This window comes from Mauremys mutica, chromosome 7 (genome assembly GCF_020497125.1).
Source record: "Mauremys mutica isolate MM-2020 ecotype Southern chromosome 7, ASM2049712v1, whole genome shotgun sequence".
Lineage (NCBI taxonomy): Eukaryota > Metazoa > Chordata > Testudines > Geoemydidae > Mauremys > Mauremys mutica.
Window position 1 is genome coordinate 124,272,615 of NC_059078.1, and position 27,751 is coordinate 124,300,365.

A 27,751-nucleotide genomic window follows, 5' to 3' on the forward strand; every position below is an offset into this window, starting at 1 on the left:
CTCCTCTTTGCTGCATAATTCTCAAGTGAGGAGGACACTTTGCACTTTTTCATAAGGTCAAAGGCTGGGAGGAAGTGCCTTATGTGTCTAAAGTGAAAAGCAGAGTTTCTTATTAGTGAGAGAAGGTCTAAGCATCTAATGCAATCCTCTACCAGTCATTAGTTTCCACAGACCTGGGAATCTGCACCAATGCAAGCATTTGCCTGAAGTAATGCTCTTTTGCCTTAATAAATAAGTATAATCTCCAATTATTATCTCCTAGAACTGGAAGGGACCTTGAAAGGTCATCAAGTCCAGCCCCCTGCCTACACTAGCAGGACCAAGTACTGATTTTTGCCCCAGATCCCTAAGTGGCCCCCTCAAGGATTGAACTCACAACCCTGGGTTTAGCAGGCCAATGCTCAAACCACTGAGCTATCCTTCCCTCCCCTTGCCATCACAAACAAACAGAAAAGGGCAAGAATCACAGGGGAATGCTAGAGAAGACATGGCAAAGACTGATTCCTTCTAGCATGTATTTATCTTAAGGGGCAAATGGAGCAGGTCTCATGACACTGCATGGATTGACTTCAGCACAATGGGTATGACTCTATTAAAATAATGCTAACACTGATGGTTTTCATTGTTCATAACTGGTCCTTGCATTAGAATGTTTTACATTCTAAAATATGAATTCTCTCCCCAAAAACAGCTGCTCCTTTAATATTTATAATGAATTAAATAAATCTTCACAAATCAGTTGGTCATCTTCCATCAACTAGTTCAAAAAATTCCAAGCCTTGGCCAAAAACAATACATTTTATTCCTCCAACGTAGGGTTTCATACCATGTGTCTGTGGAGCAGCTAGAAGTTTGTCTCACTGAGGTCAGTAAAAGTAATTTTATAAGAGGCTTTATTTCACAGATGAGAACTTGGGACTTTTCCTGGAGAGGTTCTCTGCAGCACTTCTCATGTAGATCTTGCATTCATTGATCTAGCTGATCCCCCCTCCCCTCCCCACATTGTCTTCTAATCTGGCAAAATTATTTTAGGGACTTTGCCACTTAATCTGTATAAAAGCTTCATTGGTTGGTCTCTGCCCCAGCCATGCTCGAAAGGACTCCTCCCCCTCCCCCCCCCCCCCTTAAGACCTGGTTGGGGGAGTTATTGCAGGAGTGGAGTTGTTTTTTTTGTTTTTTTTCCCCTCCCACTGACTAGGTTGACCTACTTGATTTTAACAAATTTACTTACCCTTTGAAGCCCCTCTGGTAGCAAACTGGATGCTATGACAACAGGCTCTGTGAGTTCAAAGTGACCGCTGAGGATGGAAACTGTGGAATATGTGCATTACTGGAGGTTGGTACGTAGTCCTGGAGATGGTACTTCACTGCAGGGAAAAGAAACATTTTGGCTTGTGGACTAGATTAAGGATTTCCCTCATGTCCAGCATCAGAGGGGTAGCCATGTTAGTCTGGATCTGTAAAAGCAGCAAAGAGTCCTGTGGCACCTTAATAGACTAACAGACGTATTGGAGCATGAGCTTTCGTGGGCAAATACCCACTTCATCGGATGCATTCACCCACGAAAGCTCATGCTCCAATACATAAGGTGCCACAGGACTCTTTGCTCCTCCATGTCCAGTCATTCAAACATTCCTTAATAGAAGTCTCTTGGAATCTTGAAACCAAAATCTGTTTACTAACCTGTTTCTTGTAGAGTTGCTCACAGGGGTTAAGCAGTCGGCATTGTATTTTATCCCCTCACTAAGAACACTAAAGTATTCCCCCCCCTCCCCCCCCAAAAAATAAAAAGATGAACTTGGCAAGTGGTCTTAAAGGGGCAATTGTGCAGAACCACCTGTTGTACAGATCCGTTCAGGATATCAGTATTTCTGTGCTTCTCTGACTTTTAAACATCTCTCTCTCCCCCCGCGAGTGTCTTCTGAACAAGGTGTCTATTTTGGGAGTGCTACAAGTTTGTAGAGCATGACAGGTATGGCCCCCTGAGCCCATGGTATTGTAGTGCAAAGAGACCACAGGTCCCGGTCTATCATGACACTCCATCTTGCTCACGTGCAAGCCCCATCCTGGTCAATACAGAGTCTTGACAATGACTCCACGTCATGCAAGTCGGGCTTAGGCAACCTAAGTGGTATTTGGTCAGATTGTTGCATCCCTGCCCATACTTCCTCTCCTGGTCATGTGCATCTCTTCACTCTGGCATCCTCCAGGAGTACTCAGTTTTTAGCCAAGCATTGGACACTAACCAATTTTAATATTTATTCCTTTGCTACTATAAACTAATCTATTTGTGTTTACAGGTAGTACCTGGAGACCTCAACCAAGAAATGCATTCACTGTGCTATTTACTTTAAAAACATAGGAATGGTATTTACTATCTCAAGCAGCCTGCATTCTCAAAGACCAGAGAGAACAAGTGCACAAGGCAAATGGGTGGGCAGGGAGTGAAATAATAGTAATAGGATTTGGTCCTATGGACTAATTATGTGTGTAGATTGGCTTCATCTAGCTACGATTGTAGCTAGAATTGCTTCTCACCCCCTGCCTAGCCATGATCCAATGGCAGTCCTGGAGGCATCACAACATAGCTAGACTTCCAGGGTGGGCTTGAAGGAAGATAATGTGGTGGCCTAAAAATGAAAGCATCTCCTTTACTTATCTCACTGAGCAAGGAGAAGTTTTGTGTGTTGGTCTGTCTGCAGGTACCAGGCCAAATGAGGTGGGTTTTCTAGAGAGCTGAAAATCTGCAAACTAGTAGAGGCCAAATTCTACCCACAGATACTCTCACTTGGCTTGTGTTGAAAGCCACGTGCACATCCGAAAGCAGGAGTCATTACCAGGGAAAAAAAATGGGATTCTTGAGACCAATTTATCTTTGTCAGCACTTAATAGAAAACAAACCCAGCCATTGCAACCCTTTCTTTCTCTCTCTCTCTCTCTTCCCCCCCCCCCTCCTCCTCCAATATCTCCCTTGTTGATATGTGCACACAAAATAAGGTATCCATCTTGGCCTCTAACTGTACCAAAAAAAAAAAACAACTTTGGGTAAGTACAGATGGAAAAACCAGTATAGATCCTGCAGGTCTCCAGGCCAGATTCAGCACTGGTATAAACAGTGATGTGACTTGCATGTTGGGTGCAAGTGACAAAGTAGTATCACTTGCGTTCAGTGTGTGGGAAACAAATGCAGCGTAACTGGGGTGGAGAGGGGAGGAGGATGTTACAGGAAACACAATTAATGGATTGAAAGGCCCTGCTTTATCTGTTAAGATTTTTGCCTTTGCTCCTAGAGCCAAATTCACCTTCAGTTAAGCTGCCACTGACGTCAGTGTGGACTGCACTTGCTTTTGGCCCCCATAGAATCCCAAATTGAGGCAAATTAACTCCCATGCACCCCCAGAGAGAGACTAATCTGGGTAAGGTAGATGTAGCCACCTGTACCCACCTCCTGGCCACCTTGCACCCCTGCCCTTGGTATATGTATGCTGATAGAAGCTGTCTAACTAGGAACAACCGAATGAAATTAAGAGTAAATTTTAGGAGAGCTACATGGGAAAATGGGAGTGAGAAAACAGGACTCCATGGATATGTCTACCCAGGAATAAACAAACCTGTAGTTGGCCTGGGTCAGCTGGCTTGAGCTTGTAGAGGGTCCCAGAGCTCAGGCTCCAACTCAAGCCCATATGGTCTAGACAGCAAGTTTTAGCACCACAAGCCTGAGTCAGCTGACCCAGGCCAGCTGCGGCGCTCTTATCTCCATGTAGGTGTACCCAGTGAGAATGAGATGAGAGGTGGTGGAAACCCCTTAGATTGGTGTATTTTAAAACTAGACTGGATAAAACCCTACCAAATGTTCTGTGTAGCTACCTTCAAAGCAGTAAACTAAATACCAGGTCTTCCAGGCTTTCCAAAAAGGGAAGGAGGTGGGTGTGGTTTTATGAACTTGGGTCTGCTAGGGAGCAGATGTGAGTGATTAACTGGATTGCCTGGTACGGCAGCTCACTCTGCCCATACACCATGTATCTCTTACACCCCTGATGCTTTCTAACCCTCTGCTCTTTGTAGTCAAGACCCTTCCATTGAAATTCTAGAGCACTCTCCACCATGAAAAGTATCCCATTCCTTTTGGGACACCGGATCCAGATTTAACTCTGGAAAGAGAGCATTTCTTTTCAGTTGGATGCTGACTATCATAGATTATTAGGGTTGGAAGGGACCTCAAGAGATCTAAGCAGGACCAATCCCCAAATGGCCCTCTCAAGGATTGAACTCACAACCCTGGGTTTAGCAGGCCAATGCTCAAACCACTGAGTGATCCCTCCACCCTTTGTCATGTCATATGAGCCACATCCTGACAGGTGCTGAGCACTCTTTGCTCCTGTGGAGTCATTGGGAGTTGTGTGTGTCTGGCTCCAGCCCCCCACCCCCAATCAGACCTTATACTTGAAAGCAACATTTCCCACCTTTGAAAGATAAGCCCCCATTCAGGAGCAAGAAACTAATTGTAACCCTTCCTTCCCTTATACCCTGCCAGCTGCTTTTCTAAGATTGCTTTTAACTACAGGTCTTCCATTTCCCTCCCCCAGCTAGTCTCCCTCACACTTCAGGAAACCCTGCTCTAAGGAATCCAATATGAACACATTGCTGCAGCAAGCAGAATTAGGGCAAATGCCAAAGTACTTAGGTGATTTTAAGCTGGTGGGAGACCCTGTCTGGCAGCTGCTTGAATGATGTCCAAGTGGTTTAGCACATCTGTGTGCAAAATACTTAAGGAAAGTTTTCTTAACTTTTTCTACCTGTAACCTAGTCATTTGGACTCCATAAAGTGTGAGCCAACTTTCCAAGAAGGGGTGGGGGGAGGCAAATCTAACCTTTTTTCTTTTTCCCCTTCACCCCCCACCCCCGCCTCTAATTTTTCTTGGCTCTGTCTTAGAAACCAGCAGATAAAAATAAAGTCCCAAAACTAACAAGCTAATCTTGGCAAAGGGCAATATTTAACTTTTTTTCATTTCTGTAAAGACTTTATTGGAAAATGCTGCAAAAAGCATAAAGGAGGAAAGGAAAGAAACGGAGTGTTTGTTTGAGGAAGCAATCGGTGCAGATGGCAACGAGGCCAAGTTCAATCCTTGTGTAACGTCACTGACTTTAATGACGCTACACCAGGGTTGAATCTGGCTAGCTCTGTATAGTTACACCATATGCTCTCTCCTTTGCCTCCGTGCACTGTTCTTCTCACCACCTGCCTTAGGGCTGCCTGTCCTACAGTTTTGAAGGAATATCCTGATTTGTCACTTTTTGCAGAACTTCTAAAAATGACCAGATTATCCGTTCCGCACGTCCCATGTGCTGGGGGCTGGGTATATCCCTCAAGAACAGATTAGAGGAGCCTCCAGGCTGGCCCTTCTCCCCAGCGGCACATGCAGCATTTGGCTTGGTATCCCTGCAGCTGCTCCATAGCCGCCACAAAAAGGGTCCCAGAGGGAGATGACACAGCTGTGGGCTGTAGTAACTCTGCCGGATTGCTGCATCCGTATCCAAAGAGACGGCAGGGAAGAGTGGACACTGTTATTAGGCGAGGTGCTGGATATGGGAGAGAAGGGTGAGGTGGCACTGCAGTCTGTGGCTATAGCTTCCTTGTTCTGAACTTCACTCTGCAGGCCTTTGTGTGCACACTGCTGTCATGCTTTTTGATTGGGGCAGGGGAGTGTGTGTGTGTATGGCTTATTTATCACAGGGGGGACTGGCAGTTCCAACACGACTTCCTGAGGGAGTGAGAGGAATGCCAGATCTTAGGCTGGTATAGACTCCAAGGGAAGCATTTGGAAGCACCTTTGCCTGGAGAGGGTGGGGCAAAGCATTAAAGTTCCCTACAGCACGTCAATTCTGTGGTAGCGAAGGATTGACTAGCCTGCCTAAATGCAAGGGGATTTCCTCCATTACAGACTCTTGTAATTCTGTACATGCTTAAAGTTAGCACATCTGCATCTTTGCTAAACTGTGGGCATTACAGAGCCAGGCAGGCTGTAGCAGGCTGGCAATATATGCCTGAAACAACCTATCTTGTGAATGGGTGCTTAAGTGGGAGACTGGCTCTAGGGCAGGGGTAGGCAACCTCTGGCACGTGTGCCGAAGGCGGCACACCAGCTGATTTTTTTCAGTGGCATTCACACTGCCTGGGTCCTGGTCGCCAGTCCCAGGCATTTTAATTTAATTTTAAATGAAGCTTCTTAAACATTCTAAAAACCTTATTTGTTTTACGTACAACAATAGTTTAGTGTTATATTATAGACTTACAGAAAGAGACCTTCTAAAAACATTAAAATGTATGATTGGTACGAGGAACCTGAAATTAGAGTGACTAAATGAAGACTCGGCACAGCACTTCTGAAAGGTTGCCGACCCCTGCTCTAGGGTGTGGGTGGAGTAGTCAAAAGGAAGGAACTTTGGGGAGTATCCAAGTCTGGGGAGAAGGTTTGAACTGAAAACCAATATGAATGTTTGAGAAAGGGGAGAGCTGGACTCTATAGTGGGCATGGACTGTGTTTAAGAAGGTTGGGAAAGGATCTGTGTGTGAATCAAGGCTTCATGTACAGTATTTAAAGGACTCTTCTAGTAAAATGCCTTGAACTTGCAGGGCTGGATATTTTTTTCTTTATTTATTTATTTTCAAAACTCCTCAGTCGCTTCCACTGAGAGTAATGGGAGATGCTGAGTGTTTGCACACATCTGAAAATCTGGTCCTTTCACCATAAGTGCTCAGTAATTGCTGTGCAATAGCTGACAAACTTTGTCAATGGGCCACCCTTAGACAGGTCTCTGCTGTGAAGATCGCTTTCAAGTAAGAGTCTGTCTGGAATACTCAAAAGAAAAAAAAAAGTGCAACAATGCTCAGGGTTTATTCCCCAAGTGTATTGTAACTTTTTAATATGTCTGCATACACACATGAATGATTTCTAGGTCTTGGCTGGGGGAGGGTACATTTTCCCCTCCCTTAAGATTTTAGGGAGGCTTGGCGTAAGCAAGAACAGTCTCAATGGTTGCCCCAAAATCAGCTAGCTGTTAACATGAGAAGTGCAGCATAGAAGGTCTTCATGTTTCTTTAGAGAAACTAAAGAGTTGGGGAGGCTTTTGGCGTTGGAACCATTTTAAATTAAAAATAAATATTGGTGCCACCTTTTCCGTTGCTAGGGGCTGGTGCTGGTGAAGAAATACAGGTGTGGGAGGGAGAGGGAGACAGAGGAGTGTGAGTGTGTGTGTGTGTGTATTAAAAAATACACACCACCTGCAACAGTTTCCAGAGATGCTGGATCTTTTTATAAAAAGTTGCCATGATGCTGGATCTGAGACACCAAAGTTATTGGTTGCTCAGTATGGGAAAGCACCAAGATCCAACTCGTCATGTGGAAACTAGTGACATTTTAATGTCACCCATAGTATATACTGCCAGATACCTTGCAGAAAATGTACATGGGGGTAAATCAGTGGCTTCAGGGGGTCTGCCAAGCAGGGCCAGTGTTGGATCTGCTGGGGACTGCGGCAGAAAGTGGAATCCCCACTGCATGGGGCTGAAGCCTGCGGCCCTGAGCACCTCCACTCAGGGTTGAAGCCAGAGCAATGTAGTTTCATGGGGGCTCCTGTGGTCTGGGGCCCCAGGCAGTTATCCTGCTTACTACCCCATAATGCCGGCCCTGGCTTTTATGTGCAGAAAAACAGTTGTGACACAGGTGGGCTGTGGGGTTTTTAATAGCATGTTGGAGGCCTCAGAAAGGGGAAAAGGTTGAGAACCCCTGGATTAAATGACAGTTGTATCCAGTAGGGCCAGAGAGACCCCTAAAATAGCAACACTACCAGCTACTTCCACTAAAAATCCTGTTCAGAGAGTGCTCACTGACCATTTCTGTTTGGCTTCTCTTGAAAGATTTTTACTGCTCAGCTTTCTATTAATTCTTAAAGTTGGAATCTGTAAACACTTGGTATGTGATGATCATAAAAGGGCGTTATGAAAACCATGCATGGTACGGATTAAAAGAGCTGACACATTTTATAGGCCTGATAGCAAAATACTTTGGCAAAGATCAGGGTTCTCAAATTTCCATATCCAGACAACCTTGTGTCGGTGGCTTAAATGATTGGCCGTTGCAGACCATAGTTGTGTTGGCTACAGCAGAGGAAGAACTGGCTTGGTGCTACTGGCCTGCATTGTTATCTAGGAGACTTGAGGTCAGTAATAGTTGTCTGTCGCTGAGAGCTGCACAGGTAACTATGCTTTCCTGCTTGGGCTGGGGGACAGGTTGGGGATATGTCGCTTAGCAGCCAGCCATCTGTTTGAAAGAGTGGTACAGGCACGCTCTGATGAGACTATTACCCAATCCCTGGAGGGTGACTTCATCCTCCGCATCCCAGGATGGATTGTAAAGCTGAGCCCTATGGAGAGAACAGTCCTCCACAAGACTTTAACCAGGAACGGACACAAGATGAAAATAACCTCACAGGCAAGCAAACTTCATTGCTGTTCTGAAATATGCATCCTGCTATTGGGGAGGGGGGCCCTGCAGGCTGGGATCAAAGGAGTTTGTGAAGGTGGAAACAATGTCTTGGTTCATCAAGCAGATTCTGAGTGTTTCTCCCTGCTTGTCAGTTGCTAGTGATTTATCAGTAGTGTTCTCCTGCATTTGACAAACTAGATTAACGGGCTACAGAGGTGAAGAATTTAAACTGAATGGTTGAACAGTCAACCTGTAATTCTCATATGAGGTGCTAGGGCCTCTGTGGCAAGTCAGATCTAAACCTGTGTGCAAGGACACTGGAATTATACACTATTGCTGATCCAGTCTAATCAACAGTGTATTCTTTGTGCAATGTTCATAGAATATCAGGGTTGGAAGGGACTTCAGGAGGTCATCTAATCCAACCCCCTGCTCAAAGCAGGACCAATCCCCAGACAAATTTTTGCCCCAGATCCCTAAGTGGTCCCCTCCAGGATTGAACTCACAACCCTGGGTATAACAGGCCAATGCTCAAACCACTGAGCTATCTCCCCACTGTTACTTAACTTGCTGTTAATTTCAAATCCATTTTACGCTCCCTCAGATCTTAAATTTTCAGCATGCTACAGTTTTTTGCGCAGACAATGCGCGACTGCTCGGTAGAAGCTGTTATGGGGTGGGGAGTATCGGAGGCTTTGGCATCTGGGGAGGGAACCATTGGGTCTCTTGACATACAGGAAGAAAGCATGTAAGCTGGCTGTGGCTTTTACTACCTAGAAAGCATCTCAGGCTTTGGTTCTGGGAACCGGCTGCCTCGCCTCTTAGCTCCCCCTTGTAAATGTTACTGAGGGAAATATTTCGTACATAGCCTCTTCTGAAGGAGTCCCAGAGTACAAACAATGCACCCAGGCCTGCAAGGTGCTGAGTACTCTTCTCTCCCGTTGAAGTCAAAAAGTTGAACCTACTTGGCCCTCTGCAGGCTGGATGTAAGTGAAACATGTCTTGAAATGCCGCCACTTCTGGGTTGGAGGGCAGCAGCTGATGCTCTACACAACAGTAGAGGGAGGAGGAAATTTTTGTCCAAGGACATAGATGTGGGATCCATCACCCTCGTTAGAGGTCTCATAGCACTTTTTTTAAACAAGCCTGTTTTAAGTCTCCTCTTTTTATCAACTTCTTGTATTGTGCCAATTGCTGTACTAACTAAGGGCTTGTCTGCACCTTGCAGCAACGTGCACCAGAGGGTGAGATTTGTAAACCATAGCGAAGTAGGTATCTCTGTAGCAGGCAAGTTAGGGCACCACATGTTGGAATTCTTTACAAATCGTACCCCCCCTAGCGCTCTGTGCCAGGACTGTGTACACAAGCCCCAAAATGGATCCACATAAAAACAACTACTTAGGGCTTGGTTTATAGTATCTACTTTGGAAGGATGAACTACCAGGTTTCAAACCTGTGATTGGAGGAAATCCAGGTGTTGCTTAATTGTTGTAGCCAGATCTGACTTCTGTATCTGGAGTTAAGGAAGAGGCCTCTAAATGCTGCTTCACGAAGTGACACTTCTTTCAGTTCAGTTTGTAAAGCTCCTCCTCTGGCATCTGTCTTCTGGCTCAAATGTCCGTGAATAATATGTGGGTGTTTGCCGATGTACACCATAACCTGGAGCAGCCCTGTTGTGTTGGTATCCAGCAGGGATGGTTATCATAATGGCTATCGTTCCTGCCACTGGACCCAAGATTGTGTTGGACTTTTGTTTAACTAAAAATTTACAGTCTCGAGAGATACAAAGTAGACATGGGTTTCTGCTTTATCTGACTCGCTGTCCATCCCTACATCCCCCAGAACTGGTAATTTCTATTGTTTGTTAAATTTGCCAAAATACTTTAAGAAAGAGAAGTTTCTCCTGTACAGAGCTGTGCTGTGCATTATCTAAAGGAAATCACTGTCCAGAAAAATCCACTATTGTCCTATGGCTGACACCAAAAGCTATAAAAAATAGTACCCCTGTCTGATCAAATCTCTACTTTCCCACACAGATTGCTCCCTCAAAATTATTCATAATTTTCACATGTAGGCGCATGTATAAATATGTTGCATCAGTGGTGACTTGCAATTCTGGTTGGAGAACCCATATTTTCTCAGTTGTGCCTTGTGATCTGATGGCGCTTACTCATGTGAGGTAGCCTGACTGTGTATAGAGGCCTTTTAGGAAGTTATGGTGTGGGGAAGCATGTATTGATGCTCTGTAGGTTGATTACTTCTGTCTCCCAGGCTTTTATCTGCACTAAACTTGCTTAAAAAGAAATACTTGTTTTGAAGTAGATATGATGTAGCTTGAGTAAATATTGTACTTTTTTTTCCCCCTACTATTCTTGTAACTTTCCTACCAAAGCACAGTCCTGCAGTAGCATCTAATATCTGAGAGGTTACCAAGTTTCTGATATTGACTAGATTGTAAGTAGATGTCCCGATTTTATAGGGACAGTCCTGATTTTTTGGGTCTTTTTTCTTATATAGGCTCCTATTTCTCTCTTTTCCCCCCCCACCCCCCACCCCACACACCCACACCCATCCTGATTTTTTTTCACACTTGCTGTCTGGTCACCCTAATTGTAAGTGATTTTTGTGATCTCCTCATAATCCCTTCATGTTAGAAAACTACCATGGAATTAGGCACATGTCTGCACAATTGATGGACACTCTTCCAGGAGAGCCTTGAGCTGGAGTAGTGGAGGTTACTTTCAGTCAGGATAGAGGTGCGGTTGGCCCACTGTGTTGTGTGAGCCTAGGACTAGATTAGCAGGTGGTGTTGCAGGTCTGGTCTGAGGTACATGGCATTAAATTTTGCATAGCACTTACCTGCACTGAACTTCATAGATTCCAAGGCCAGAAGGGACCTCTGTAATAATCTAATCTAACCTCCTGTATAACAGAGGCCATAGAACTTCCTCAAAATAATGCCTAGAGCAGATCTTTTAGAAAACTATCTTGATTTAAAGTGATCAGTGATGGAGAATTGACTCTGATTCTTGGTAAGCAGTTCCAATGATTAATTACTCTTACCATTAAAAATTTACACCTTCTTTCCAGTCTGAATATGTCTAGCTTCAATGTATAGCCACTGGATTGTTTTTATACCTTTCTCTGCTAGACTGAAGAGTCTGTTAACTATTTGTTCTTCGTGTATGTACTTATAGACTAATCAAGTCCCCCCCATCCCCCCCCCCCAATCATCATCTTTGTGTTAGACTGAGCTCCTTGCATCTATTTTAACATAACACAAGTTTTCTAAATCTTTTATTGTTCTCATGGTTTCTCTCTCTGAACCCTGTCCAATTTATCAGCATCCTTCTTCAATTGTGGATGCCTGAACTGGACACAGCATTCCAGCAGTGGTTGCACCATTGCCAAATACAGACGTAAATTAACCTCTCTGCTCCTACTTGAGATTCCCCTGTTCATGTGCCCCGGGATCACATTGGCTCTGTTAAAGCAGCAAAGAATCCTGTGGCACCTTATAGACTAACAGACGTTTTGCAGCATGAGCTTTCGTGGGTGAATACCCACTTCTTCGGATGGCTCTGTTGGCTCCACTGTTGCACTGGGAGTGCATGTTCAGCTGATTATCCAGCAGGACCCCCAATTCTTTTTCAGAGTTGCTATTTCCCAGGATAGTTGCCCATCCTGTGAGTGTGGCCTACATTCTTTGATCATAGTTGTATGCATTTACATTTAGGCATATTAAAACACACACTGTGTGCTAGTGCCCAGTCCAGATTGCTCTGAATAGCATCGGGCCAAGAACCAATCCCTGCAGGACCCCCACTAGAAACACATCTGCATGAGGGCTATTACCCTTTTTACAATTACATTTTGAGACCTGTCAGTCAGCTTTTTATGCATTTTAATGATTGCCATATTTTATCTTTCTAGTCTTTTAATAAAAATGTCATGGAGTATCAAGTCCAGTACCTTACAGGAATAAATACATTCTGTCAAGACTGTTACAAGTTTAGTTAATAAAAGTAAGCTCATAAAAAAGAATATCAAGTTAGTTTGACAGAATCTATTTTCCATAAACCCATGTCGAGTCTAACTAAATTTATATTATCCTCCTTTAATTCTTTATTAATAGAGTCCCACATCAGTCACTCCATTATCTTACCTGGGACCAGTGTCAGACTAACAAGCCTATAATTATTCAGGTCATCCCATTTACTCCTTTTTAAAAATTGGCACAATATTAGCTTTCTTCCAGTCTTCTGGAACTTCTCCACTGTTCCAGGACTTATTGAAAATTAAGATAAAAGAGCTGATGAGGAGCTCACTGGACCATTAAACTCTCTCATATGCAAGTTATCTGGACCTACTGATTTTAAATAATGTCTAACTTCAACTGCTGCTGTTTTAAACACCCCCCCCCCCCAGCCCTCCAAGATACTAATGGAATGGAAGGAGTGTCATCATATGGTACATCAGTCCCCCTCTCACCTCCCCCCATCCCATACACAAGTACTTATTGAATATATTTTTTACTTTGTTCTTATTGGCAATCCTGCAATTTCTGCTAGTAATGAAGCAGCACCATTGTTGAGGGTCTTTTTGTTCTTAATCTACTTAAACAAAAAACCTCTTCTTATTGTCCTTAACTCTGATGGTGATAGATATGTGTCCTTTTGCTTTCCTTATCAAAGTTCCTAACGTCTGATTTATATTCATTACTATTAACTTCCCCTTTTTTCCCCCCATTCGTTAGCTATATTTTATAGCTGCCTTTACTTCCCCTCTAAACCAGGTTGGGTGGGGTGTGTGTGTGTGTGTGTGTGTGTGTGTGTGTATATATATATATTCTATAAACCATATATTCACTGGTCTGAACTCTGTTCTGTTCTGATCACATTTTATAAATTTGCAGTCATGGTAACGTACGTATAAGTGATCATTAACTATTAGTTCTCTGATCAGTTCCTCTATATATCTGTCAAGACATGTCTAGTATAGAATTCCCCCATGTTGGCTGCATTTTTTTTTTTTAGTTAGGAAATGTGTCCATCTAATATTTAGATATTCCAAGGATGTGTTGATACTTACACTAGAGGTCTTGTGTTGCATGTCTTTCAAACTGAAGACCCCTATGATCATGCAGCTTTTTGCCCTACATATTGATAAGCGTGTCAGGAGTCAGTCATCCTGTTCTTGATACTCCACTCATTGCTTTTGTGAGCAGAAAATTCACTGGCAAGAAAACGAAATCTTTTAAAAAATGTACTGAAAAATTGCTCTGGGACTCTATATGTTGTGTGAGTAGTTTAGCTGGACACACTTAAGGAATTTTATTCTGAACCTCTTAAACCCGGGCCAAAGAGGCAATCAGTATCGCGTTTCAGGAAAAGCCTGGACTAATGGTGTTTGAATGAGGCACTAGGTACCTGCCAGAAGAAAGGAAAGGGAAACTTTTAGGCCTAACTTTGTCTGTAGAATCAATTTACATACTAAACAAAGATGGATGTGCAGGCACTGTAAGTACCATGCTGATCGTGATCCTCCTGGTTGTAATGAATTAAATATTCCATTGATTACCTGGTTTGGTGGATAGGGCATTGAACTGGGACTTGAGGTCCTGGATGCTATCTCAGTCCTGCCACTGACCCACTGTATGACCTTGGGAGAGTTCTTTTGCCTCACTTTCCCACCTCACCTTTTGCTTGTCTTCTTTCTTGAGATTACACCAGGAATCTCCGCTATGTAGAGTGCTTAACACGTTAGGACTCCAATCTATTGCAGCTTTGTCAAACGTTTCATATGGCTAGTGCAGCAGTTCTCAAACTGTGGGTCGCGACCCCATTTTAAGGAGTCTCTAGGGCTGGCATTAGACTTGCTAGGAACAAAGCGAAAGCTAGAGCTCCACTACCCAGGGCTGAAGCCAAAGCCAGAGGGCTTCAGCCCTGGGTAGTGGAGCTCAGGTTACAGGCCCCCAACCTGTGGCTGAAGCCCTTTGGCTTTGTCCTTCCACCCCCCCACCCCCATATCTCTGGGTCATGTAGTAATTTGTTGTCAGAAAGGGGTCGTGGTGCAATGAAGTTTGAGAATCCCTGGTCTAGTGTCTCTAAACAAGGTGATCCTTGATGCTTTGTTTTAGAAGGAGATCTACATCAAAAGGACAGCATCCCTCTCTTCTGGTTTTTTAAATTAAAAGGAGAACTGTTGGCTTAAATGCCTTCATAGCCTTTCTCTCTGCATGGTGTGTGTGCAGAGCCTTTCTGTCTCTGTCCGTTCGGCGGTGGCGTGGCCCTGTGCGTTTTGTTGATGTTGCAGTTGAGTGATGAATTAAGGAGATTCTTGCGTCTCCTGCAGCTCGCTACATGGCAGAGAGCTCTCCCTCCATCCCTGGCGGTGGAACGCTCCTGTCTTGTAGCTTGGCTTTAAAACATATGATTTGCATTATTCAGAAAACCAAAAGAAACCAATCAGAGGGATGCTGGTATGTTTGGGGTTGGGGGGCAGGAAGGGAGAGAATGTGCAGGAATAGGGAAGAAATATCTCCTGATGGCTGAAAAGTCCAGCACGGAGAAGATTGAAATAATTAAAGCATTTCATGCTAGCTTGCAAACTTCTTAAACAACAAAACAAGCAAACATTGGAAGGGAAAGCGAATCCGACTGTGTGTAAAGATTTCCGCTGTTCATCTCGTACAAGGCAGTATGTGGAGTTCTGCATCTCTTATAATTGGAGGGTTGTTGTAGTGGGTTTTTTCTTTTTTTCGGACGACTGTGCAAAATGCTTGGAAAAGGCTGGTGTGGGTGGCTGTGTTCATAAGAATCTGGCTCTGTAACTTTTCTGTTTCAAGTAAACAGTCTCTCTCTGCCCTCCCCTCGCTCTCTCCTTTCCTCCACCCCTTCCCTTCCTCAGTCCTGCTCATGTGTTTCTATTTAAGGGCTGCAGTGCACATGAATATGATTGGCATCCACAGCCCCCTCTTGACTTGCAGCTCAAGCCTTCAAGAGTGGAGAAGGAGCTGAGCCTCCGAAGGGAGAACTGTTTATTTTTTCTTTTTGTTTCCTGGGGGGGGATAGCTCTGCTGTGGATTTATGCTGCTTCTACCCCGGATTTTTCTATCTGAATGGGGACAAGGATTGTAGCAACCATGTTGGGAAGAGGTTTATTTTCAGAATCCGTCATGAAACTTTGATTAATTCACTATGCTTAAAACTTTTTTTTTCTTCCTCTCTAATGTTCCTCTGTGCTGCTGGGTTGTGGGCCAGAGGAAGCTGTTTCTATATGGCCAGCCATTTGGGGATATGCTGCGAGCCAAGGTTTTGTTCTGATTGGCTTGACGGCGGTGACAAATTGGCCTATCATGAATTGGATGGACGGAGGTCGCTCTCGAGGAGCCATGGCTGGAAGCTGGCTTACAGCTTGCTTTTTCCCTTCCCCAGGTGCTGATGCTAGTTCTGAACCCATGATCCTGGAGCAGTATGTGGTGGTGTCCAGCTATGAGAAACAGGAGAACTCGGAGATCAGCCTTCAGGCTGGGGAAGTCGTGGACGTAATAGAGAAAAACGAAAGCGGTGAGACACTTGTACCTATTTTTCCTCTCTAATAGTTTGGTTGTTCATTCCCTTCCTTCATTCTCTCATCATTTCATGTAACTATACATTAGCTCCATCTGGTACTGTCTGGCTGAGGATGTTGAAGTTTCCCCCTGTTGGTTTGGGCTGGGGGCCAAAATGTTGCCTTCTGCTGTAAGAATGTCTCGTAAGCTTGTTTGTTAATTAGCCAATGTACATTAACAGAAAACTGAGGCGGGAGGAGAGAAGGTTCCACAGCTTGTGCACATACTTCTTAGAATAGTACGTTGCCCTGCTGTCAGCATTTCCATTACTAACAACTGTTTTGGGGGGATTTATACACGGCTGTTAAAACTTACTCTGGGATGAAGACTTGGCTTGACAGCTCAACTGTTGGCCCAAACCGTAAAAGGGATGAGAGACTATGTAGATTCAATAAAACTTTAAAATTGCTACTTGCATAAGTATTGGCATGGCCTTTTTCAGGCAAAGAATGGGAGCCTCCCTGCTAGCAATGCAGGCATAACATTTCCTTCTTATGCTGCTCCTAGAATAACCAGTTACCATTCGGAAAATGAAATTTTGGCAAGTGATTTGGTCAAAGGTTGATGTGTAGTAGCTTTGCCTCCTGGAAGTCTCATTTTCAGACACTGTAATGAAATGCTTCAGAAGCCTGTGTACGTGTGTAGCGCTGAAAAGGTTAACTGTTGGCTAGCCTCGTGCCACTTTGCTTGCTTCTGCACGTGCCCCCTGGCCCCTCCTCACGCATCAAACCAAACGGTTGCCTAAGATTTTGGGTTCAAAGACCTATTTTCTCATGTCTTACCCAGAGGAGCCATTGCAGACTACTAGGTACATTCACAGACCAAGGTTCTAATCTTCAGAGATGAACACCAGCAACTCCCATAGTGGGAGTTGTAGATGCTCAGCTTTTCTGAGCATCAGGCTTTAACAGAGAAATGTCCTGATCTGTGTCAAACATCCACTCTTTCAAAGTTGACTCCGGATTGGTTTGGAGTGAGTTCTGTATGTCCTGAACACTAATATTTTTCACTGGACAGCAGTTCTGCCATTAGACGACTAATAATCTGAGTATGTGCAAGTGATGCACTCGAGGAACTGTTAGCCTGCCAGGTGACTAGAGCGGTGTTAAAGGTGTAGTGTGTGTTTGGAAAATACGCCAGCGCTTGCTAGTGAAGCCATATGGTCTTTTGGGTATACAATACTATGTGTTTTTTGCAAAACTAATGAGGCATTAATAAGGAGCGCAAATCTACATATTAAGAGTTGATTATGGGTAAAGGAGGGAAAAGATGCCATAAAATAGCCACTTTGCTGATTGTGTTAAGATAGGGGTTCTGTTAATTATACAAGTGATGGGAGTTACCCAGGTGCATCCCAAGGGCAGTTTGTAGACCCCTTATTGTGGCAACTCTCCTTCACCTTCATGGTACATCCTCCTCTATTTTGGATTCCAAAAATAACCACCAAGTAGACTTGGACTGTTCAGCAATTCAAGGGTGTCTGGTTTCAAGCAAGAAAAACAAGGGAATTCCAATTCAGCCTTCCCTGTTGTGCTGAGGAAACACAGTTCATATGGTATTAAAGATCATGGTTGTTGCTAAGATGGAATGTCAGTGTTAAGTGAGGTTATATGATCAGGAAAGCAACTCCTATGAAAAGGTGCCTTTTTAGAGCCATATCCTGCTCCATTTACTCACTGAAGTAAAATCGCAAGGATTAGTTAAAGTCCCTTCTTAAATCATCTGTAAAGTCCAATAGAATAGTCCGGTGGGTCGTTACCCCCATGAGGGTCATGAAAGCCAATTGGGCAGAGAGGGGTTTGTAAGGAGCTGAACACTTCGTCATTTGGGGGTGGAATCTAAAGCAAGGAATCTCCCTCTCCCCTATTCCCTCCACACACTTACTCTTCATGGTCAAGCATTCCATGTCAACATCTCAAAACCCACATCTCTTTTTAGAGGCTTAGTGTTGATACACTTTTTTAACTTTTACTTTTATAGTATGCGTAAGGGGCACATAAAGGGTTTTGACTTTGAACAAAGGGGTCCTCGGTCACTGACCTAAAAAATCTGAGAAACACTGGAGTAGTTTTGTAGTCCCTCTCCTGAGGAACAGAGGTAGTTGATGATTAGTGGTGGACAAGCATCATTAGGGCTGGATGTTCGACTAAATCCCTGGCTGAGAAATTGGGCTGCAGCTTTCCCAAGAACAAAATTCATCTCAAACTTTTCAGCAATTCCTGGCTTGGGCCAGGTTGGAAATACCACAGGAATGGCCTTTTCCAGGGAATCTTGTGTTTTCTGAGTTGGCTGAGAATACAAAGCTGAGAAGTTGCACAAAAAAGAAAAGCAGCCAACAAAGAAATTGAGAGACTTCTTTCAAATTCAAAACAACCTCCTCTTCCCCCCCACCACAGAAATTTTGGTGAGTTGTGGCTGATAGTTTGGATTTGACTTTAGTTTATCTAAAACCTCTTGTCCATCACTAGTTGGTATATGGATTATTTTCTTCAGGACAGTGTGATTACACAAACCCAAAGAAAATTGGATTCTTGGACCTTTTTTAAAAAAAGGTACAATCCATACCTTTGTTAAATGTGTGGAAAATACAATCAAACTGGATTCATTCAGACCCTGATTGGTAGGTTCACTTCTCTCCCTCTGGTCCAGGTGAAAACCTAGTAAACCAGTCTGAATGTAACTTGACGTGATGTTAGTTTTGAACAACCCACATGCGCAAACAGTTTGGATAGTGGTTAAAAGTTTGAACCACACAGTTATCGGACTGAGCATCTTGTTCATTAGACATCCTTACTACTTTCCTACGACCTTTTGACGAAAGACTGTTAATGTAGTATGTAAAATCCCATACAGTACACGTCTGGCTCTGTTTTAGTGGTGCTTTGGAAAGCTGGCTATGAAATGCATAGGTAGGTACTTAATGGGTTTTTTCCCCTTTAAATCACAGTAATCAAAATAGTCCCAATAGGATTGTGTTGATACCACCCAGAAATATCAAGTGGTGCATGGGTTTTTTTCCCCTCAGAGAGCAGCTTTGTAAAACAAACCATTTGTTCCCTTGGTAAAAAGCCCAAGGCAGCCCTATTCGCTGAATGGGTCTGTATCTTGCATGCCACTGTTATGAAGTAAACCTTTTTATATATGCTGCTGTCCTTTTTTTTTTTTTATCTTTGGCTGAGCTTCAGCTTTTAATTGTCCTTTGCCAGCAGTCGTACCAGGCTACCTTCTTGCCGTGGTCACCAATCATCGATCGCGATTGACCAGTCGAGCCTGGGGACTCTCCCAGTCGATCACAATCTCTGGTGGCGCAGCTCCCTGCCTGCCACAGCCCCACGCCGCTCCTGGAAGTGGCCAGCCCACCCCCGCTACCCCTGGCGGAGGGACATGTGGCTCTGCGCACTACCCTTCTCTGCAGGCACCGCCCCCAAAGCTCCCATTGGCCAGCAGCAGGGAACTGTGGCCAATGGAAGCGTTGGGGGCAGTGCCTGCAGAGAGGGACAGCGCACAGAGCCACATTCCTTCCTCCCCCCTGAGGGGCACGTTGGTCCCTTCAGGGAACTACTAGGGAGCCTGCCTTAGGCCACATTCCAGCCCTAAGCCCCTCCTGGAGCCAGCACCCCCCTCCTGCACCCCAGGCCCCTTCCCACACTGTAAACCCCTCAGCCCAGAGCCCACACCCCCTCCCAAACCCCTTCTCCAGCCTGGTGAAAGGGAGGGAGGGTGGGGGAGAGCAAGCTACTGAGCGAGGCGGGCAGGGCCTTGGAAGGGGTTTGGCCTCAGGGAAGGGGTGGGGTAGAGCCTGGGTTGCCCTTAAATTCAAAAAGTGATCTCGGGCATAAAAAGGTTGGAGACCACCGTTCTAGAGCCTGAATTAGGGATACCACATTCCGTATCTGTACCCTTCTGGCAAGGTTAGCAAAACTTTGCAACCATCAGGTGAACTGAAAACAGAATGTGGCAACCTTAATGAGTTCTAAGTACAATCTCTTGGCCATTGGGATTTAGCATCTAACTTATCAATGTGTCTGTGTAGTAGACCTTGATAACCACTCTGCCCTTAGAAAGCTTCCTCTTGTAACCCGAGAATACAACTTTCACGCTGCAAGGTAACAATCGAGGACGAGGCCTCTGGGCTTAAACCTGTGAGATTCTGTAAGTTTCGCTGAGTGCTCTCCATTATCATCGGAACTAATGGGCATTGAACGTACTCAGCACATCAAATGATCAGTGCTGGATAGTGTATGCTAAACTACTTTGGTACCTCAGCAGAACTGAGGACCACTGGAAGGCTACCATCACTCTGACTATTTAAGTGCAACACATGATTACTCAAAGACAACAGTCAAAGCAACATGTTTTTTTCCATAGACAAGTGATGGAATTTGAATCCAGACTTTGCAATTTAACTTTCCCAAAGTTTAGGCACATTCACACCCATAATTTTGGTTAGGGCTCATACCTAACATTTAACTTTTCTTTTTATCAACCATAGTAAAATATACTGTCTGGTAAGAGAACGTCTTTATTGCTGTGCCCAGTGCAAGTTCAAGAGATGTTCAGGTTGTAAACCTGAAAAGCCCTCCGTTAATATTGCAATGTCGATGCAAGCTCAATGACACGCATGAGGAATACATTTTGAGACCCTTCCAGCCACGTTATATCAAGCCTGTGGGTCACTTCATGCTGAGTGTCACTGCAGCTGTTGGTGTCCACTTTTATGGACATTGAGGTACTTAAAGTAAATGCCCACCTGGGATGCACAAAAATCTGTCTTGAGACCTTCCTCTGACCTCTGGGTTTCTGTGTAATGGAAGCTATCCTACCTCATGTGTATATTTGGGGTATAGTCCCCCCCCTTGCTACGTGCAGTTATTTCCTTTTTATCATTCACCATAGGTATGTGCATAAAGAAAATTACAGCACTTGACGTTCAACATCAATCTTAACTGTAGCCACAGGTTTTTCCTAGGCACTGTCTTTTCCATCTCATTATTGCATCTGTTAAATGTTTTGAGTATGCATGTTAGTAAAATCTTCCCACAGAATGTTGTTGTTCAAAATTGAGCTCTGTGATAGGCTGCATTTTTTTTCTGTGGCTTTTTTAAATTAACTACTCCAAAAAACCCGTGCAGCAAATTTTCTGTTTGCCAGTCTTCACAGTACAAATGACCGAATCAGTATATGTAGAACTTTTGCTTAAAGAAAGGAAGGAGGGGGAAAAAATTGGACTTGTGCTAACTTCATTCTTGCCAAGTTTTGTTTGGATGTGGCTTGAAATGGTCAAGTTATAAATTGTGGCAATGCTATTTGTAATGGAAACCCTGACAGACCGTTAAGTATAACTGTACGATCAACCGCCTTTCATACTGCTCTTCCTCCTCTTCTCTCCTGATCAGAGGAGTGGGATTGAGGGCTCTTTATACATAACCCATTGGGATTTACTTTTGTGGTGGTAGAAACATGGGATGGCATTTTCAGCTGGCCTGAACAAGCCCATAGCTGTTTCCTTTGCAATTACATAACTGCAGACCTATTTCCAATATTATATTACACACAATATGTAAAATAAACCTATTATGGCTAGTGTAATTTTATCGGGACCCAAGGGAGTTTTTTGGCAAGGGAAATTGCTCCTTTCTTGTAGCTTGCTGAGATTATCTTGTGGCAATATGAAGTTACATTTTGGAGTGTTTAAGTTTTTATCTCAAATGTCTGTTCCAAATGGCTTTCTAATCTAGGAATTCCAGGATTTAATGGTTGTCCCCTACAATGTTAATGGATTTTATGTATACCTGGAAATATGCTCTCATTTATCATTGTGCAGGTTCACTCATGCTTCTTGATGGATGCAGGCTTAATTAGGAAAACTATACAAAGATAAAGGAGGAGTCAATTTAAGACTAAACAGTCTGCTTCCACCAAAACTTTGCCTCCCCTGATGGAGACCTTCTGCCTCCCCCTTCTCCACAACTCACCCACTTCTGTATAGAGTACTCTTGGGGTGGGTGGGTGTGGTGGGTGGGTGTGGGGGTTGGTCTTGTTTGTTCCTGTCCCTGTGGCACAGTGCATCCCATCTGTGGGGGCTGGACTAGACCTCCTACGGTCTCTTCTAACCCTAATCCTCTATGATTCCATGATCTGTGCACAGGGCAGATTGTTCCTTGCTCCATATTCTATTCCTAGGGGCCAGTCAGGCAAAGCTCCACCCCCTCCTGTTCATAATCACTATTGTGCCTGGGCTTCCGCTGTCCTGTAGATCTTATATCCAAAGATCCGTCCTTTACCAGTGAAGATACCTGTCACTTTCACATTATCCTTTGCTCCTGGAATAGCCTCCCTCTTTTCGTGGGCTGTACATTCTTGCACTCCTCTTGCAGATCCTGCCTCATAACTTGCTATGGTTAGCATCCCTAAAATTCTGTGTCATGTACTCCTGTTTTCACCCCAACCTTACATCTTCAAAACAGAGGAGAAGGAAATGGGTGAGGGACTAGACAGACCAGGGAAACCGTGTAACTATCACAAGTTGGGCCGTGCACCCGATAGTGCTATGTAGACCAGGGGTAGGCAACCTATGGCACGGGTGCCGAAGGCAGCACGCGAGCTGATTTTTTCAGTGGCACTCACACTGCCCAGGTCCTGGCTGCCGGTTCGAGGGCTCTGCATTTTAATTTAGTTTTAAATGAAGCTTCTTCAACATTTTTAAAAATCTTATTTACTTTACATACAACAATAGTTTAGTTATATATTATAAACTTCTAGAAAGAGACCTTCTAAAAACGTTTAAATGTATTACTGGCACGCAAATGAGTGAATAAATGAAGACTCGGCACACCACTTCTGAAAGGTTGCTGACCCCTGATGTAGATGCTAGGAAACATCTGTCTTCAAGCTTGCAGTGTAATACAGTACTGGAGAACAGTAATCAAAGAGCCAAAATGTTTCTTCAGTTTATGTAGAAAAGTAACCTTTTTTGTTTTTTTTTGTTTGTTGAAGTAAATTGGGTGAAGTGCTGGATTCTTGGGGAAAACTCTGATGTGCAGCAGCACGCAAACTCGCAAATGCAGTTACTACAGTTTCTTATGAAATAATTCTACATCCACCAGTTGTACGTGCAATACATTTGCATGCAGAAACTGTTCATAAGACGGCAAACACTGTTTCAAGTGCAATTGCATATTCTTCTGGAAATCGGGGTCCTTGATTCTCTGCTTACCGTCCAGTCCACATTTCATGAGAGATGGTGTGGTTGAGTGGATGTGCTCCTGGACTGGGACTTGAGACTTGGTTTCTAGTCCAACTTTCCTACTGACCTGCTGTGTTAAACTTTGGGCAAGTCACTTCACTTCTCTGGGCATCCATTTGCCCTCCCCCTGTTGCCTGGCCTGGCCTGGCCTATTTAGATAGTAGAAAGGACAGTAAACTCTTCAGGATTAGGACGATGGGGCTCTGATCTCAGTTATGCCCTTTAAGTGTTACTGGAATATAATAATCTGCCTCCTTAAAAATAGGAACAAGTGCTTCAATATATGAAAAGACTTTCAGGCCCCTTCTTCAGCACCACTACTGGTCCCCACCTGAAATGCAGGCTTGGGTAAATGGCTAAGATTTCATTTAACTCCTTAGATGATGTCCAGCCCCTCTACTAAAGGGGAAGATAAAGAATACACTTCAGTATTTGGGCTGAATGACCTGGACCTGTTGCAAATATGTTCTCTCTGTGGGCATGAATTGCTAACTCCTTGTCAGAATAAAGTTATGGACAGTGTGGAGCCAGGAGGGATCTAGTTTTTGAGTACCGTAAATGGAAGATGTGTCTGCGTTACGGCTGCCTCTGCTTGGCTAAACTAGGTAGCTTAACAAGGATCAACACCTTTAATGTCTTGCAAGACAAAAGCCTCATGCAATGATATTGCATAGGATATTGTAGGACCATTTTGATATTGTTCAAGCTAGGCTGATTGAATTCACCCTCAGATTGGGAACATTGCTGGCAAATCTGGGATGATCTGCCTCCATTTTCTTTACATGCTCAGGCACCCAGCAGCTAGAGGACACGGATTCTCTGGACATCATCAGTTGTTATAGCTGTCTAGACTGCATTTAGCCAGAGTACACTCAGTGCTGCTGAGTGTCTGTCTCATGATTGCAGTGCTATTGTCCTTAGCTCTGGTTGCCACATTGGAGAGGATCTTGGAACTGGCCTCATGCTGCTACAACAGCCTATTTGAAAAGCACTGAATCGGGAGGAGGAGATCTTTATGTGCACACCAGAAATTGGCTGGTCAGAAGGAGGAAATAATCCTTCCCCCCCCTCTCCTCTGCGCCATTATTCGGGAGTGGGAGAGAGGCTGTCTAATGGCTATGCCTTAAGCTGGAAGCAGCGGGGTGAAAGTCTACAAAATATGCAACAGAAGAGGTTAACCCTTTCTCTTCCAACCGTTTATTTTAGTCGGTGTATATTTGGGGAATTTGTTTTACCACTTATGTTTAGCCAGGATGATATCATGGTTAAGGCACTAAAACCTAGATTCAATTCCTACCTCTGCCACAGACCTCCTTTGTGACCATTGTCAAGCTATTTAATCTCTCTGTGCTTTGGTTCCCCATCTGTAAAATGGGAATAACAATGCTTCCATTGTCTTGTCTACTTAGTCTGTAAATCTTTGGTGCTGAAACTCTTCCTGTGTGGTTTTTTTTTGTTTTTTTTTGTAATAATTGGAGATATACCCATCTCCTAGAACTGAAAGGGACCTTGAAAGGTCATTGAGTCCAGACCCCTGCCTTCACTAGCAGGACCAATTTTTGCCCCAGATCCTTAAGTGGCCCCCTCAAGGATTGAACTCACAACCCTGGGTTTATCAGGCTAATGCGCAAACCTCTGCACTATCCCTCCCCCCTGAGTGTTTCTATAATGCCTACCACAAGGCCCTGATCTCAGCTGGGCCATTTCGGTGCTACCATATGACAAATGGTAAACAAGTGTGGTGCACAATGAACAGTCAGAATGTAATGTGTTATGGTGGTCCAGTGTTGTGCAATAGTCTTGTGATATTTTTTTTTATTTTGGTGTTTCTATGGTGCCTTACAAAATGAGTCCTTGATCTCAGTTCGACCTTTAAAGTACTACCAGAATTGCAAAAGACGAATCAGAGTGATGCAAGATAGTCGTTTGTTTTGAATGTGTCATGGTGTTTCGTTGTGCAACAGTCTTGTGATATTTTTCATCTTGGCACGACACCCTCAAGAACTGATGGGTTTTTTTTAACATGGCTCTTTGAATAAAAGATCTGAAGGGAATGCACCAAGAGGAGGACAAAACAGGAATCTTAGAGCAGTGGGGTATGACCTCCTGTCTATCCCAGAGAGAGCAGACATTGTTCTTCTTGCCCTACAATTTTTATCAATTAAAATACTTGGATTAATGTCGTCTGTCAGATGGAACAATATGGAATCTTAGGACTTGAGAGTTACAATGGACTCTCCTCATGTTGGTGACCATGAGATTTGTCTGTTCCCCTGCCAATGATGGATTGTCTCTACAAATAGATACGATAAGATATTGTGCAAACTTTAAGTGACCAGTGCTGTGTGGGTCCCCTCTCTTCCCTTGGGAGGCTTTTCTATACTGTGACTTTTACTTACTTTTTTCTTTGATGGGTTGAGTCCCATAAGTCCTAGTCATGCTACCTTGAATTGTGGTGCATAGTTCCTCTCACTCCTTGATGTTGAATCAACTAATAGCCATTTGTAACCATCTGATATCACTGTTATGCACTGCAAATATTTTTACCGGGAACACTTTCCCGCCCCAGATTGCCTGGTTGCATGCTCTGCACTAGCAGAAATGGTCATAGTTAAGTAGTTGGTCAGAATGATGGTGGTTAAAGTGACGTGTCCTGCTTGGTGCTTGAGTTGGTCCATGCAAAATGATGCATCACCCATTTAGATCAGCCTCAGTGCATCTCTGCATAACAGCTCTGCCTTACTAATGTTTGATTATTAATGTGTTTTTCTTGGATTCCTTGGGTAAGCTCTGCCTATGGTAGGGAAGCTAGTGACTGTTCCCCAAGTAACTTAACTCCTATCTGCTTATCCAACAAAATTTTAAAGGAAGGCAAAAATATAGAGGTATGGAAGAAGAGGTGATGGGCTCGGGAAGTTCTAAAGCATTGGCGTCTCCCAGGAAATCCTACTTATCGCTACTTTCCCCTGCTGTGAGCACCTTTAATTCCATTGCTTCATTTAAAAAAAAAAAGTCCTTACAGTAAGCTCATTCTGGAAATGGTTTTTAAAAAAATCAACTGCCAGTGTCATCTTGATGGTCTTGTGTGTTGCTCTCTTGGTTTGTGCAGAAGAGCCTGCTTAGAATACAAATTGTATCCCATTATAGAGGCATTTAAAGTCCAACATCTTGACTTTTTTTTTTTAATGTGTGTGTTTGTTTCAGCTGACTTCAGCTCTTTCTGTGGGGCACACCCTACAAAGCTGGGTGAAGAGGTCTGTTAGTGGCAAGCCACCAAGTGTTTTGAACACCAAATTTTTTTAGTCTCTTCCCTCCCCCCGTACTCAATAGGTGCCTGAGACTCCAGACCCATAAATAGGGCCCTTTCTTTGCTTCACTCCCAGCTGTGTGACAGAGGAGGATCATGGAATTAATGCCTGAAGTGCTGTAATTCTGCAGGAGTGGAGATTGGAACTCAGTGTGGTACAACTCCTCCTCTCAGAAGCCCATCTGCACTGTCAGAGCAGCTTGCATTTTTTTTTTATTTTTATTTTATTTTTTTTGGTGGTGTGAGTGAGGGGCAGGAGGGAATTGGAGCCTGGGAGCTGCTTGTTCCCCATAAGACTTCATGGGTTTCCCAGCAGTGACTTTGTGGCTACCAAATGAGGATGGAACTCCTCCAATATCCTGCTCCAGCTTCTACTTTTGATGCTATTAGTGGGCAGCATCACAGCGCAATGTGAAGGGTGTAGACCCACTTCCGGGCATGGAGGTTTTGGCATCTGCAGTGTTGAAGGGTTCCTTGTGGATTCCCTGGCTCCACAGGCTGAGATTCTTTCCATAATACTTTCCTACCTTCTTGAGAGAAGCCTTTAGGAGAAACAGCTCAGCAGTGGGCACCCTGTAGGATTTTCTGTATGTTTCCTGGCCTTTCAGGCCTTGTACAGCATGGCCTACAGTAACTTACTGTCTGAACACTTAGGTCTGTACAAGATTTTTTTTTTCCCCCACTCCTTCCATGAAGAGCCAAAAATCTTAAAACATTGTCATTTTGTAGGCACCATGAGAACAAATTGACACTTGATTATATCTAAAGCCTTGATAGGAAGAGTTTGCCTCAGCCTTGAAGCTCCCTAGAGAATTGTAAATACATAGGCGCACACAGGTGGCTTTTACCTACCAATGATTAAACTAGTAGACATGTTTAGTAGAGGTTGGCCACTGTTACCTCACTTTTTAAAACCTCTCAATGATCACATTTAGTAAAGACACTGCAGCATTGTTAATACGTACACCTCCTTTTATCTCACTCAGCATAGCAAGTAACAATACCTCCTACGTGCAGTCTAGAACACAGACATGTTAAGTTCTCATTTATCCTGTTGTCTTCTAAAATTCATGCAGTGAGATGACTTCTTAACTAGGTGT

The 27,751-nt window shown here is 43.9% G+C and overlaps 1 protein-coding gene across 6 annotated transcripts in view; it reads left to right on the top strand.

The window, feature by feature from the left end:
- SH3PXD2A (SH3 and PX domains 2A) overlaps positions 1–27,751 on the top strand; it is a 124,881-nt gene that overhangs the window by 21,312 nt on the left and 75,818 nt on the right. For 4 of the 6 annotated variants that reach the window (XM_045023501.1, XM_045023497.1, XM_045023499.1 and 1 more), the window contains one exon: positions 15,923–16,054. The exons of 1 other annotated variant lie outside the window; for it this stretch is intronic. In XM_045023501.1, coding sequence (XP_044879436.1) covers positions 15,923–16,054 — 132 coding nt within the window. Of the gene's footprint in view, positions 1–15,542; positions 16,055–27,751 lie in introns of those variants that run through there. One more of the 6 variants, XM_045023496.1, reaches the window with a different exon arrangement.